Source organism: Trichosurus vulpecula, chromosome 4 (assembly GCF_011100635.1).
Source record: "Trichosurus vulpecula isolate mTriVul1 chromosome 4, mTriVul1.pri, whole genome shotgun sequence".
Classification (NCBI taxonomy): Eukaryota; Metazoa; Chordata; class Mammalia; order Diprotodontia; family Phalangeridae; genus Trichosurus; species Trichosurus vulpecula.
In genome coordinates, this window is record NC_050576.1 from 17,895,178 (window position 1) to 17,909,694 (window position 14,517).

Here is a 14,517-nt window from a genome sequence, read left to right on the forward strand (position 1 = left end):
ACGTTGCAAAAAGACGACCAGACTAAGGATCAGTAGGGCTCCTTTTTGAGTCACGGCTCCACCCAGTAGTACCCATATGGCCTTGGTCAGGTCATCTATCTCCCAGAGCTTCTCCTTCCATTCCTACAAAGCAAGAAAGATAGGAATAATTGCATCCCATACCCTAGTGGGGAGGCCAGTGGATAATGAGGACTTGGTGGGAGAAGAGATCCTCCAGCTTTGGTATTCGGTAGCTTACTATTTCAACAAAGTTAATCTTCCTTACTACGCACTACTCTGTTATTTCCAGCTGATGAAGGATCACAAGCTCTGTAAGTTCTACCCAGTAAAGTCCTGGGTGTCCCACCCTGGTGACAGGTCTACTCTTTACAGACCCCTCCCTGTTGAGCTAAAAGTCTCAATCATTCTTAGAAAACTTTGTGTGCACCTGTGCTTGGTTCTGGTTAAGAGTCTGTGTTTGGGTCCCCTCACTCATGCCTACGTTGTATCCCCAGCAGAGAGCAAGCTCCACGAGGGCAGGGTTTGTGCTTCTCATTTCTTTGTAGGCGGCAGGCCTACAGGATGAAAGGTAAAAGAGACAAAGAGCGACTCAGGCTCGTTAGCATTAGCATCTTTATTTTCCTTTTTTGTTGCATAGGAAATGCAGTACTTGCTTCCAGTAACTGTACTGTAATGTGAGAAGGTGGTAGCACTAATGGTTGAATACAAGAGTTAAACTAATCCACACCAGCTCAGAAAAACCTGTGGAGATTTTAGTTGAATAACAATGGACGCCCACGGTGATTCTCAACCAATTACAAATTTTCACAGAACACAGTCCAAACTAAAAGGGTACCTATGGAAGTCAATCCAAATATACTAGAGGCACAAGGGGCCGGCTCATAAAGACAAAAGAAAAACCATGGTATTAACACGGGTGGCAGGCGAGGTTTGCCAATTGATCTTGCACACGTCTATCGGAAAAGATTCAGTCTGTGCCCCTCCCACTTTTGACCTGAAACAAAACAAAACATGGCATCTGAGTGGACAAAAACCAATGCATTTGGGGGAAGGTCTTAGATGAAGGAGGGGATCAGGGCTAGGAAGGGATGGGGGCACTTTTCATCGTTGTGAGATCTCATCAGAGGCTGATAAACCTCATGAGCCAGCAAAATGGTGGCAGCCATAGCTGCCCAGCGTGGGAAGACAATCGTCAGCAAAAGAAAATGAACCAAGAAGGGCCATCGTTCTGCTGTCCTCACACTCAGCATATCCCTCCACCCAAAATATTACCAGTCATCTTCTGTACTTCTGAGTCATTCAGAAAAAAGTTACTAATTTGGAGACTAATGAGCATCACAATCATATAATAATAATATAATAATAATAATAGTAATAGTAATAAAAGACATTTGAAAGACACAGAACAAACCAGGGAGAGGGAAAGCGTTTTGTCCTTTTGAAAAATTGAGCTTAAAAGAAAAATGGCAAGGGAAACAGGAGAAGCCACGTTAGTCCTCGAAGCCACTGTAGAAAGTATAAAAGTTCCCATTTGATATACTGAGTCTTTTCCTTTGTGAAGATGCTGGATTAGAGGTAGCACATCTACTATATTCTCTTATGGGACAGACTAATTTTTCAAAGGTTTTCATCTTTATCATATAGAGTCATAAGTACACATGTGAATCTGGTGGTGACCGGCATGGAGCCTGGGGCCTTCTCTGGGATGCTCTCTTGTCTTTATCCCACCAAAGCTACAATGTTTCCCCTACCCCAACTGCTTCTAATGGAATATGGGAATTTCTACTATTTATTCTCTCCATTTCCCAGATCCTTTCCCAATAGGGCTCCATGGCCTCCTGAAGGCATAAAAGGCAGGTGGGTGCTGGCTAGGAAAATGGGAGGAAAAGAAAAAGAAAAAACAAAAACTTGCTTTACTTGCGAAGCAAGCCATTGGAGATTTAGACCAGAAAGAATAATTTTTTAAAAATCCCGTGTTAATAGCAAAATTTTTTTTTTCTCTCAAGAAAAGGGCCCAGAGTTTGTACAGAGTTTAATTTTTTTTTGAAGGAAAATATTGCAACTGTGCATGAAACTAAATAGCCACATGAATTTTTTTTAAGGTTTTTTTCTTTTTAATATGAAGAGGTCTGGTGTGAAAAAGGGCCAAGCATGGGTACTTGGTTGAACACTGTCCATTAGGAAATCACTTCCCACATTAGCATATTCAGTTAAGGGGTAAGAGAAAAATAACCCCTTATATCGAAATGCTTATGTGTATCCTCCTAAACAGAGTTCTTGGGAGTCACATGGTGGTTTTTTGAGACAAAAATCTTGCCAGGCACTGATTTCTGAACTCAATACCCATGCTTGCCCTCTAGAAAGAAAAGAGAGAGAGAGAGAGAGAAAAAAAAAAACCACACAAGTAATACTGAATTTAAGTAAATGTATACCTCCAAAAATACTGAAAACACCCCAAAATCAAGAAAAGAGACAGAATTTGCGTTCTCAGTGAAATATCTTTAAACCTATCTGACAAGAACCAAGTCAGAAAAAAAGACTAACATAACTTGGAGTAATATTCATACAGCTCTCTAAGCATTATGGAATAGCATGCATTTATATTGTATGGTTATCTTACATCACCTATACCAGAAGGTCCTGACAGACAGCAAAGGCTACCGGTGTAGAAAACAATCTTACTTCAGAAGAGCAATATAATACAGATTTCACAGGCACTACATTTTTAATATATCAGGTATTATGCTGGTTTTTCTTATAATTCATTCTGTCCTAAAGCTGGCATCATAACAATGACCAAAAAGGCAAGGACCGGAGTCAACGGAAGGGAAAGAGATACCAACGCGGATATATTTGTTTTCTTCGGGTAAGGTTAGTGCATAGTTCTCATGCAGAAAACCACTGCTATGCATTTACATTGTGGGAAAGCAGATTGAAACGAGCCCAAGTTGTCACGTTTTTTGTTTTTTTTTTTCTTTTCGTAAATCATTTTGCCAGCCTGTAATAGCACCATGTAATGGATTTGCATTAAACGTTAGATTGATCTCAGAAGTGGCGACAGAGTCTTCACTACAGTTAAGTGCCACGAAACAGCTTCAATGTTACCTGCTATAGATCAAAGACGTTCTCCTCCCACTGCCTTTTTTTATTTTTTAAACTGGCGAAAAGAAAAAAAAAGGGGACGGATGCAAGACGCCGATGAGACAGGAGCATAGCCTTGGACCGGATGGAGGGAAGCAGAGTCACGGGACTGTCCACCAGGAGGTCCACGCACTGACTTCAAGACCAAAATGGGCCTTGGGAAGCTGATGTTCATGACAGCCCTGTTTGGTCGGCAGGGCTGCGGCTTCCTGAGACATCTCCTAAGTAAAGTGGACTGGTTGGTTGGGGGTTTTGTTTTTGTTTTAGGTGCCATGGAAGCTGTCCTCACACAACTATGCCAGTTCTGTTTGCAATTTGTTCTATGGAGGCCTTTGACCAAAAAAATAAAAAGAACTCAAATAAAGAAGGAGAAGAAAAAAAAAAAGGCGAGAAGTAAGGAAAGAAACCACCACTGCTAACAACAACCAAAAAGATATTTCCAGAGACACATGCAAAGTACGATATTCACTGACATTCCTTGCGGTTCAAAACAAAATCACAAGGAAAAACCGGGTTTCGATGTTATTGTTGACTTTAGGCCACAAATCCAGATTTGTACAGTAAATATTTAATAACACTGCTACTACAAAGCTGCAAAATATACTGACGCAAACAAAACAAAACCAAGTGAAGGAGGAATTTTTAAGAGGGTTGCTTTTTTTGTTTGTTTTTGTTTTTTGCATATTCCTGTGGGCTGACTGAATACTGTGAGTCCAGGAACATATTTTCATTTGGGGTGGGGTGGGGGGGCCCTTTCTCCCCTTCCACCTTCAGGGAAGGAATCCAACAGAGACTGAGGCTGAGGAAAGCGTATCATGTCTACTTAAACTAACTTGGAGCTGATGGAAAAGAAAGCCAATAAATTAGTAACTGCATGGCTGGGGTGTGCAGCAGGAGACAAGCAAATGCTTACTTAATTCAAGCAGGAGAAACATCTAAGAGCTGGGAGCTGGGGGAAGGTGAGGGGAGAAGGGACGGGGAGAAGGGTCAAGTGATAGCGATGGGTAAGAAAACCTAGAGATTGGTGGGAGATTGGGATGAAAGAGGCTGGAGCAATTTAGTGTTTGGGCCTCTGGCTTAGATCCCAGAGGAAGACAAGAAACAGGAAAAGTTAGTTGTGGGACATTTTTCCTAATTGTCATAGTGTTCTAGAATCACAGATTTAGAATTGGCATGGACAGGTGAGTGAGGGAGAGAAATCCCGCATGTTTCCCAGTCCAAGACTCAAGCCTGTCTCCTGGATCCCGCCAGCTCTGAAGCCCTGCGGACTGCACACTCCCAGGCCTTCCTCCAGTCTCCATTCTTGGCTATGATTCTGAGGAATCGGACCCTGTTTCCTCTCTCCCTTGTTTTCTGTCTGGTCACAACCCAACTGTCCTTGGCTGGATGAAGATACAGTGAACAAAAAAAGTGTCATTGAGTGTGTTTCCATTACCACTCCACAACCCCTCTCACTTATGACCCTAACCTGCCTCCCTAATGTTTCAAAGCCTTGAAAACGTTTTTGTTTGTTTGTTTCTGCAAATGGGTTTCAGAGTTCCCTAACTCCGGCTTCATCGAACTCAAATATGACAAAGTATCTTCAAGAGGAAAAAAAATAAAATAAAACAGCATACCTGTAATGTCCATTTACAATGGGTCTCCAGTAGCCTACACTTCTGAAGCATAGGGATATGCTATATTATCAAGAGAAGAAAAATAACTGTATTTAAATACATACATAAAAAAGGAAACAGGAAAGTTTTCAACTTAAATCCAGTTCCCCAAAAAAAGAGGGGTGAGGGACACCCAACAGCAATGAAAAAAAAATTAAAAATAAAGAGAAAAAGCAATTCTATGAACGCTGCCTTTATAACAAACAATCAGAAATTCCACTAGGCTAATTGGACAGATTTCTTTTTCCTCATTTAAACAACATTACAAAAGTCCTGCATTATAAAATAGGGTCAAACAAATCCATAAAACTATACAACATACAAATTACATTATCTTCTGAGGGGGAGCAATGGAGTCTCTCTTGCTCTCTCGCTCTCAAGCAGCTCGCCCCAAATCACTGGACCTGCCCCAACTATTGCTTCGGTGGATTCGTCTTTTTTTTTGTTTTTTGTTTTTTTTTTTCTTTTTTCATTTAAAAAAAAAAGGGTGCAATTTCATCGTATGTACAGACCAATTTCACTGGTAACACCTCAGCTTAAAGCAAAGGTTCTGACAAAATGTCTGTCTAGGCTTTTTGCTGTTCTTTTTTTTTTTTTCCCTTCACTGTGAAGCACTGTAAGCTGCAAATTTATTTATTTATTTTTCATAGTGCACATAATGTCATCACAAAGTAATGCCCTGCTAAGTGCTATTAGGGGGAAGGCAAAGAATGCTGGCTACAGGGAATGAAACTGTACACTAACTCTCACACAACACAACAAAGCCCAACAAACTACTCGACCACTTACCAGACACGTATCAAAGTCCAAAATGTTTTATTTTTTTTCCTTAAATAGAGAGAACCAGTAAACAATTATTTATTTTTCTTTCTCCAAACTTGGAAGTTTAAAAACGTGCATATAAAAATGGGCATTATTATATTTATTGAATGTGGATCAACTGGTCTGCTAAGAAAAATGGGGTGTGGGGATCTGAAGAAAAAGGAAGGTTGGTTTTTTTGTTGTGTTTTTTTTAAACGCTATTTTTTTAAGGCTTGCTTGTGAAAGGAATAGTTGTAAAAAGAAAAAAAAATTGCTTGAAGCAGGGTCAGCTTAGTGCTTCACAGTTTGACTGCTACTCTAAAGGGAGCCCTTCCTGCCTCCGTGCATTCAAAATTCGCAAAAAAAGGACAAAGACAAACACCGAAAACACACTGCGTCAACTGCAGCACTGACTTTGGTCAAATAAAAAAAATCAAAAGAAAAATCGATCACCACTAAGCATTTCTACATGATATAAGCAGGTATTGCATATTTTCATATATCTGGGAAATAAAACAAAATAAAGGAAGACTCCAAAATAAAATGTCCAATGCAGCAACATCCCAAAATACTGATTTTTTTTCTCTAGCATCTACAGATCTCAGAATAGCACTGCCACTGACCACACCAGACAATACACACTACTCCTATCTGCGGAACAACTAACACGCTACTTAGGTTCTAGAAGTGGAAACTGACGATGGCGGACGTCAAAGTCACATTTACAAAAAAAGTGTCTCCAAATGCTTGACCAGGGAAAAAAACCCTTTCGATTCGAGGAACGTGTGCAACAATTTCAGAAATAATCGCTATCCAGGGCAAGGCACATTGATATGGAATTTTTTTTTCATTTGTTTCGTGCAAATCAAGGAGGAAAAAAAATAAAACAAACAACCAACATTGTTTCAGGGAAAAGATGAGCAAAAGTGACTTCCCAAGAATTTCAGATACTTGATTGTATAGGACAGTAGTAGGAACCCTTCTCAAGGGCTGAACAAACAAGGTTTAAAGGCAAGTAAGTGCCTGGAATAGGGTTACAATATTGTGTCTTAATGTACTCTACTTTATCCTACATTAACTATATAAAAATTAGTTACTAACACTAGAACATGCACAGATTTTCTCTGATTAGCCAGATGCGCCAATCAGAACGTATATATATGTATAGTCTAGGAAACCTTCTGAAAGTCGCCTGGGGAAGCATTGGGTGCTTCGCTGTCTGGTAGAAAAAAATCACTTGCACTCTATTTTGTTCTCATTTTTTTCTGCATTTTTTTTTGCCTCGTTTGACTTTTGTACATAAGATACAGGACATTTGGGGGTGCGAATTTTTTTCCCTTTTTTTCCCAACAAGTGCCCTCAATCAGAATGGACACCAGCATCTTTGTCATTTCTCTCTGTAGTCTGTCCAGGAAAACGTAGGACATCAAGGTGTTTCAAACCTCTGGATGCTCTCTGGGACTTGAAGTGGCCAAGAACTGATACACCCTAGGTGTCCAGAAACGTGTCAATTTTTTTTTTCAAAATTGGCATAATCCATTATAAGTGACTTTTAGCTTATAAAATTAACAGATACCATGACTTAATTTTTATGTGCTTTGATAAAAGAAAATAATTAATTAGCATTTAATGTAGTTAACATATTGTGGTAAAAGCACCATTAGATTGTATTTTTTTGTTTTTTTTTTTTTAATTTTCCTTCAGTTTTTAAAGGGATACAAGTTTAACAATAAAAAACATAAAAAGCAAAAATAGCTCCCCTTTTTTTCTTGCAAGGCTGTTTTTTTACCCCAATAATTTAGAGTCCTGGGGTAGAAGGACTTGGAAAACAAAAATAGAATTTTCAACAATCTCTATCTTACAAAGATATTTAGCTATCCAATGAAATTGCACTTAACTCAATTCAAAATTCGATTGTTTTGATTGATTCCTGTCAGTTTCTGTCAAAACAGACCATCTTCCCCATTTCCACGTGAATTTGTGTAATTGTTGAAAATTGTTGGAAAAAAAAACCCACAATGTTCTAATGTAAGTGCAGCATTTCAAACTTTAAAAAAAAAAAAAAACCAAAACATGATGACTATAGTAGTAGTTTGTCATTTCTGGGTATCTCTGCAACGTGAGTGGACTCGCCATCCTTTATGGGTCATGTTACGCATTTAAACTGCTGACCGTAGGACAAAAATCAACCCCCCCAGAAGGGAACTCACTGCATCTTTTTTTCCCCCGATATGTTACAGAAGAACATGCCCTATCGTCTGTCCTGTAAGTTACATATTGCAGATTTCAGCGACTACGAAAGTTTTAGTTGCGGCGGGCCTCGCGAGTGCTCAGAAAGGCGGACGCATCTGTATGGGTCAAGGGGTGTCAAGACCGTGAAACAGCTGGGCTCCGAATGGAAAGTGGGGGACAGCGAGGAAGGCAGCACATGACAGCAGACCGGCTTCCCTCTCCCCCCGGCGTCGCCTACAACTCACACTACCAGCGAAACACTCCAATGCGACAAAGCCAAATCATTTCAAGCACCATGTGAGAAAATTACAACAGTCCCTAAGGTGGTTGAAAAAAAAAATTCTAATCCCAAAGAGGTTACGGCCTTGGCTGTTGGACCGCAACGCTCGCCATTTTTCCATGTACTGGTTTTTCTGAATCTGTTTTGTCTCCCCTTCCGCTGGACAATGAAGAAACTGAGCTGCGCTGCTGCTGCTTCCGCGTTACAGAGTTGAGAAGGGGTCCGGTGGTCTGTCTGGTGGATGGTGGGATGCTGTGACTTTTATCCCAGGTACCAGGACTGGAAGACACAAGGAGAAAAGAGCAGTTACAAAGTTGCACCCGCATGATGGCTTCAAGAGAGAGGGCTTAGGAGGTTGGAACCAAGGGGGAACTCGGAGACCAGCTAGGTCTTACTGAGGAGCAAGCTGGTACCCAGCAGGGCAGTGGCTTGCCCAAAGTTACTTGGGTCACAAAGAAGTAAAATAAGACCAGGGATTCAAACCCTCTGATTCCAAAATTAAGGCACTTTCCGCTATTCCAGGCTACGTCTCTTGTCACCAGGATGTTGAGGCATCCGGAAATGATGCCATAAGAGACACGGTTGATAATGAGTTGGAAGAAGAAGTCACATGGAGGTTTATTCTGTTAACTCCAGAGGGCAGAACTAGAACCAATCAGTAGAAGGCAACAGTAGACAAATTTCGGCTTGGCATAAACCAATTCCACACACATTTATTAAGTACCTACTATGTTCAAGGCACTGGGTGAACAAAGACAAAAGTAAATGGTCCCTGCCCGCATTCTATAAGAAAGAATTTCTTAATGAACAAACTGACTCAGGAAGTAGTGAGTTCCCCATTACCCACAGTTCTCAAGCTGTGTGGCAAACCATTTGTTGGCAGTATAATTTTTTTTAAGCAGGGGTTGGACTAGATGACTTCTAAGACCCCTTCTGACTCTGAAGTCCTGATAGTGTAGAGGAGAAATCTAAGTAGAAGACGAGAGTAGATCGCCCACTGGCTAAACCAAAGAAATGACATAAAGGGGTGGCCACAGGCACAGTGAAGTTGGACTGCCTTTCAGAAATGCAAATTAAATAAGTTTTGGGGGCTCAGGTCCCTCCTCTATTTCCATCCTTAAGCTCCGATAAGGCATCCTAAGGGTCACCACAGACATGCTGAGGGCGATATATAGACCCTCGCACTTTAGAAGAAAAAGGCCAAAGTTGGTATTAAGTGGCTAGCCAGGCTCACCATGTATGTTAGGTGGCATGCTTTAATAGCCTCTGCGCACAGGCGGTTAAGTCAAGCCCATAAGCATTTAATAAGCACAGACTATATGCCAGACATTGTGCTAAGTACCGATTCCCGTAAAATATTGGAAAGAAGGAAGCCACAGATGGTTATTATTGAAAAAAAGGAGTATTCTCAGTGTTCGTAAATGACCACATGAGGCGGTGAGAGCCAGGGTACTGAGTTAGAATTGGTCTCTAGTCCTAGATTTACTGCTAACTCGCTGTACTACTCTGGACAAATATTAGAGTAACTGACTTTGGTAGAGAGATTCTAAAGCTTGTAAAATGAGTAAATACCCGATCTGATCTGTCTCCTGACAACACAGGACAGTAAGTACTGCGGATATCACCGCCTTCATTTTATAGGTGAGCAAACGGAGTCTCAGAGAAGTTAAGTGGATTGCCTGCAGTAACACAGCATGTAAGTTACTGGGAAAAAACTGAAACCCAGGTCTTACTGATTACAGGATCATAGATTTATACCTCAGGCCACTGAGTCCAACACTTTCACTTTACAGATGAGAAAGCCGAGGCATAGAGTGGCTAAGTGGCTTCTTGCCCAGGGTTGCAAGCTAGTATAAGCTTGAAGCAGAATTTGAACCCAGGCCTTCCTAACTCCAACTCTAGTCCCTTATTCACCACACCAGGGGCAAGCCAATCGGCCTCTCTGGTCTTAGTTTCCTCATCTTTACCATGAGAGGACTGGTCTAATAGCCTCTAAGATTCCTAAGATTCTATAAGTTTTTCAATAATGATATATTGATGACAACCAGATGGATTCAGACTTCTAGTCTATTTAAGAGCCATAGAGAGAATTGATATAGGTAGATGGTGAAAACAATATGTGCTTGGTTAAGCTTTTGAGTCTGGTCATCCTGATCGAGCTGGCCCTCCCTCCCAAACTTTGAGCAGACTATGTTCTCTTTCCAGCACCTTCACAGTCTCTCCACCCCTTTGTCTGTGGTTCTTCCAATCCCAAGAGCGAGGAAACATTTCAGAGCCTGTATTGTAGAGAATGTCTGCTGTTGTAAGGGAGAAAGAGCTGAAGGGTCAAAGACACCTGGCTGGGCTGCAATTCGAAGGCACTTTGTTGATTCCAGAAGATGGAGATCAACATACTTGTTTTCTTCAGGTGAGATTAAGTGTATAACTCTCATGCAGGTAAGCATCACCATGCCCTTACATTGTGGGATAGAATGAAAAGGGCCCAAGTTTTTTTTTTTTAAATAAATCATTTTAACAGCCTGTCATAACACCATGCCAAAGAGCCATATTCAAATGGCTGAAAGTGATATGTATGTATATATATTGGAATATGCATATATATATACAGACATACACACATATATGAATTGCTCAGCCCTCAAAAAGCTGATTTTCTCCAGTTTCCGGTGTTCTCTTCCCTCCAACAAAATGATTTTGTAATTATTTTAGTTAATTTTTTCCTTTTAATATCTCTGTACATATTGCTTTCCTCCCAAAATGGAAGCTCTCCGGGAAAGGCCCGGTTCTTCATTTGTCTTTGGGTCGCCCATACCTAGCACAGAACCTGGTGCGTACTAAGTAGGCTTGGACAGAACTGACCAGATTTAAAGCCTGGGGACCCAACTGAGGCTTTTTGGTTGAGCTTGTCCTTTCCTCCCCCATCCCCAAAGGCGAGCAACTTCATTTTTTTCCCTCTCTGCCACAGAAGGTGGATACAGCTAATTTAATCTACCTACCGGGCACCTCTGGCCACTTGCAAATACAACAAATCCAGGCACATATTCCAAAAGAAATGGGTTTCCCTCACCCTTTTTTTTCTCACCCCTTTATTTTGGTCGGGATGTTTTAAGATGAACCACCTGACACATTCTTCGAACGTCTACTTTTAGAATGGCTTTCTTCTGTCATTTGGTGTAGCATTGAGGACAGGGCAGTGAACGTGGAGGAAGGAGATCCCCGTGGGAATCTAGAACTCAAGACTGGTTTGGCCCTTTCCTGTCTGTGTGACTGTGAATCGGCTGACACTATGAACCTCAGTGTGTATGGAGCCAATAATACTGCATATTGTGATATCCACATCGCAGTGTATTTAGGAGGATCTAATAACATATTGAATGCACAACTCTTTTTCTGTAACTCTCTTAATCTTTCTGGGATAATTCATTTCTTTAATCTAGGGTAAAGGATAACTGTTGTCTAGTTGTGTGTTCTACTGGTATTCTTGCCACATCAAGAAAAATGGAGGAAGAGTCTTGGTAAATTGGGTAGAACCTTGGGAGAGAATTTACAGGAGGGTACAGACAAAGATTAGACAAGATGAGATCACATATCCATTTGAGTATTATCAGCAAAATATACATACATATCACACATATATATGCACATATAGAGATATAACACACATATGTATACATACATACAGATAGTTTTTGCTCTAGACTTGGAGTCTTCCCAATGTAGGGGGTTCCCAATATGGAAATTCCCTTCACCAACATAGATGGACAACTCAACAAAATGTGTACTTTAGGGAGCTGCCTGGGACACCTAGATGATAAATAAGTGAGACCTCTTGGCTCCACAAAGAAGCCACCTTTCACTATATCATGGCTGCCCTTCTGAAAGTATGCCTGCTAGTTCTCCAAACCTCCCCAGGGAGCCTCGTCAGAGGCGCAACATGACCCATCCAGCAGAAGCAAGTACTTTCATAGCTTATGGTCCCCCAGTCTAGCAGAAGAGTGTGGACTGTTCAGTGGGGTGAGGGCTCCTTCTTCATCTGAGGGGTTCAACTGGTTAAAATAAGGCTCTGTTGGATACTAAGCCTAATTGGCCAAATGATAGCCACATGGATGTTGGAGTAAGGTCTCCTGGTTTCTCAAGCAACCTTTGGTTTCCAGAGTTTTAAAAGTACTCATCCTGTATACTTCCAAATGTCATGATCTGAACATGCTTTGAGAAACACAATCAAGTCTTTTGTGTCCTGAAAGGAAATTGGCCTGGCCAGTACAGGTGGCCTCAATCTAACTGGATAAAAAGGGCTAAAAAAAAAGGAAAAAAAAAAAGAGCTTTAAACTTCTAGGCGGCCCTAGTCTAAATACATGCTCGCCCAAAGCCGGTCTAAAATGCCAGTTTCCCCATTTCTGAGCCCACCGTAAGGATGCCCATCCATCCTGCTAGGAGCCCCTCGGGGACACAGAGGCGCCGGCAGGGGGCGCCCTTCCCCACCCCACGCCTCCAGCAGCCAGTCTCCACTGCATCGCTCAGCTCTGCAGTGCTGAGGCTGGCCTCTTAAAAAGCCAAAAAAAAAAAAAAGTTTCTTCACACATCTTACTATTCAGTCTGTGCCTTGCAGACAAGGTTACCCCAGAGCAGCTCTGTAATCCTTCACTGAAATAGGCTGTATTGATTGCCCTGCTCTATTGTTCTCTTTTCAAGTCCCCCAAGTTCAAGTTCATCGTGGTGTTACATCATGTCTGGTTGCTAGGGGCAACCAGACAGACCCAGACGTGACTATCATTAGCAAGAAACCCTCGGCTCTCCTCCCACCAACCTTCCAGTGGCTCTGACGTAGCAGGGCCCACTGCAAATACATTGAGGTGTTTATTCTACCTAATTTATGACCTTCACAGCAAGCGGGGACCCCCACTCCCAAAACCAACAGTGCTGTAGATTTAATTAACCCGTCTTTCTCCGGCACTTGGGAAAGTTAGACAAAGGACTAATTATTGGGTTTCACTGCCCCGCATTTTTTGTCCCGGGGGGTGTGTGCGCGCGCGTGAAGATTTGCATGGGAAAGAAAGCTCCGGGGTCTAGGGCTGTCCCCCCACCCCACCCCCGCCCCAGACCCCGTTCCCCCCTTATTTTTTGCCCTATTGACATTTCATGAAATTCTTTAGCTGCTTAAGGGAATTAGGGGGAAAAAGAGGCGACGTGAATGTTACTCCTTTGGAGCTGGTATTCAGGAACACAAATCAGCTCCTGACATGTTTAAATTTAAATGCTAACCACACACTCTGAGAGTTACTCTAAAGGTTAGTTCTTAATCAATAGAAGTTGCTGACTCCAGGCTTTCTCAGCTTCCACGCTGCACTGCGGTTCCCGGCCTTTTGTCTCATGGTGGGGCTTTCAAAACTTTTTTTTTTCCTCTTTTCCTGAAGATGATTCCAGCAATGATCTGGCAGACACAGAGGGCTATTGTGATCCTTGACTAGCAACATGTCAATAAGCGAGCCGGGGGTATCATGGGGTGGGGGCACCCAGAGGACTCCTGGACACACGGACCGGCCCGTTAATGACCGCTGGGAAAACTTAATTAACCCTTGCAAGGCTGGCAGGCACCCCCTCCCATCCCAGACCCATGCTTAACTTCCTTTCTGCCCCGCCCACTCTCTATCGGACTGATGACACTTTGGCATTTGGCTGAGGGCGCATCTCGGAGGACGTTTGGAGTGGATCATTGATTTGCTGAGGCCGCAAACAGGCAGGCTTGCGATGGCGCATGCGAAGCAGGCTTCCTCGGGATCAATTTAAAAATGGTTCTGTGAATTAGAGATCAGGGTCTGAGGGCTTGAAAGTCATGGTGGCCAGACCCTCTGGTGGGTTATGATTGGTGGGATCCCAGACTACGAGCTGGCCTGAGGTGGTCAGGGAGTCCAGTGCTTCTGGTCTTTAAAAGGCTCATAGGATTATATGCCAAAGTGTCAGGAGCTGGAAGGAAGCTCGGAATCATTAAGTACAAACTCCTTGTAGGTTCTAGTTTATAGGGTCAGAAATTGAGAAAAGAAACCTTAGGATGGAGTTTGGCACATAGTAGGTGCTTAATAAATGTTTATTGGATTGAAGTCACGGTGTCTTCTCTCTGCTAATCATTTCCAATTTATCCTACATATAATCATGTTTGTACATAGATATTTTCATGTTGTCTCCCCTGTTACACTGTAGCCTTCTGGTCAGCAGAAGCTGGTTTTTGAATTTCTTTATATACCCTGCACTTTCGACAGTGCCAGGCACATAGTGGGTACTTAATAAAGACTTGCTGACTGATGGACCAACATCCTTATTTCACTAATGAAGAAACTGAGATCTTTGGGGGCAGCATCATTTAAGTCTTGTTTTCGCATCTCCAGCTCCTGGATCGCATGCAGTAGGCTC

The 14,517-nt window shown here is 42.1% G+C and overlaps 1 protein-coding gene across 2 annotated transcripts in view; it reads right to left on the minus strand.

Annotated features, from left to right (window-relative positions):
* Positions 1-594: 594 nt before the first annotated feature.
* NFIA (nuclear factor I A) overlaps positions 595-14,517 on the minus strand; it is a 463,777-nt gene continuing 449,854 nt past the window's right edge. For both annotated transcript variants that reach the window (XM_036754715.1, XM_036754716.1), the window contains one exon: positions 595-8,388. In XM_036754715.1, the coding sequence (XP_036610610.1) occupies positions 8,371-8,388 (18 nt within the window). In that variant the 3' untranslated portion in view covers positions 595-8,370. The remainder of the gene's footprint in view (positions 8,389-14,517) is intronic.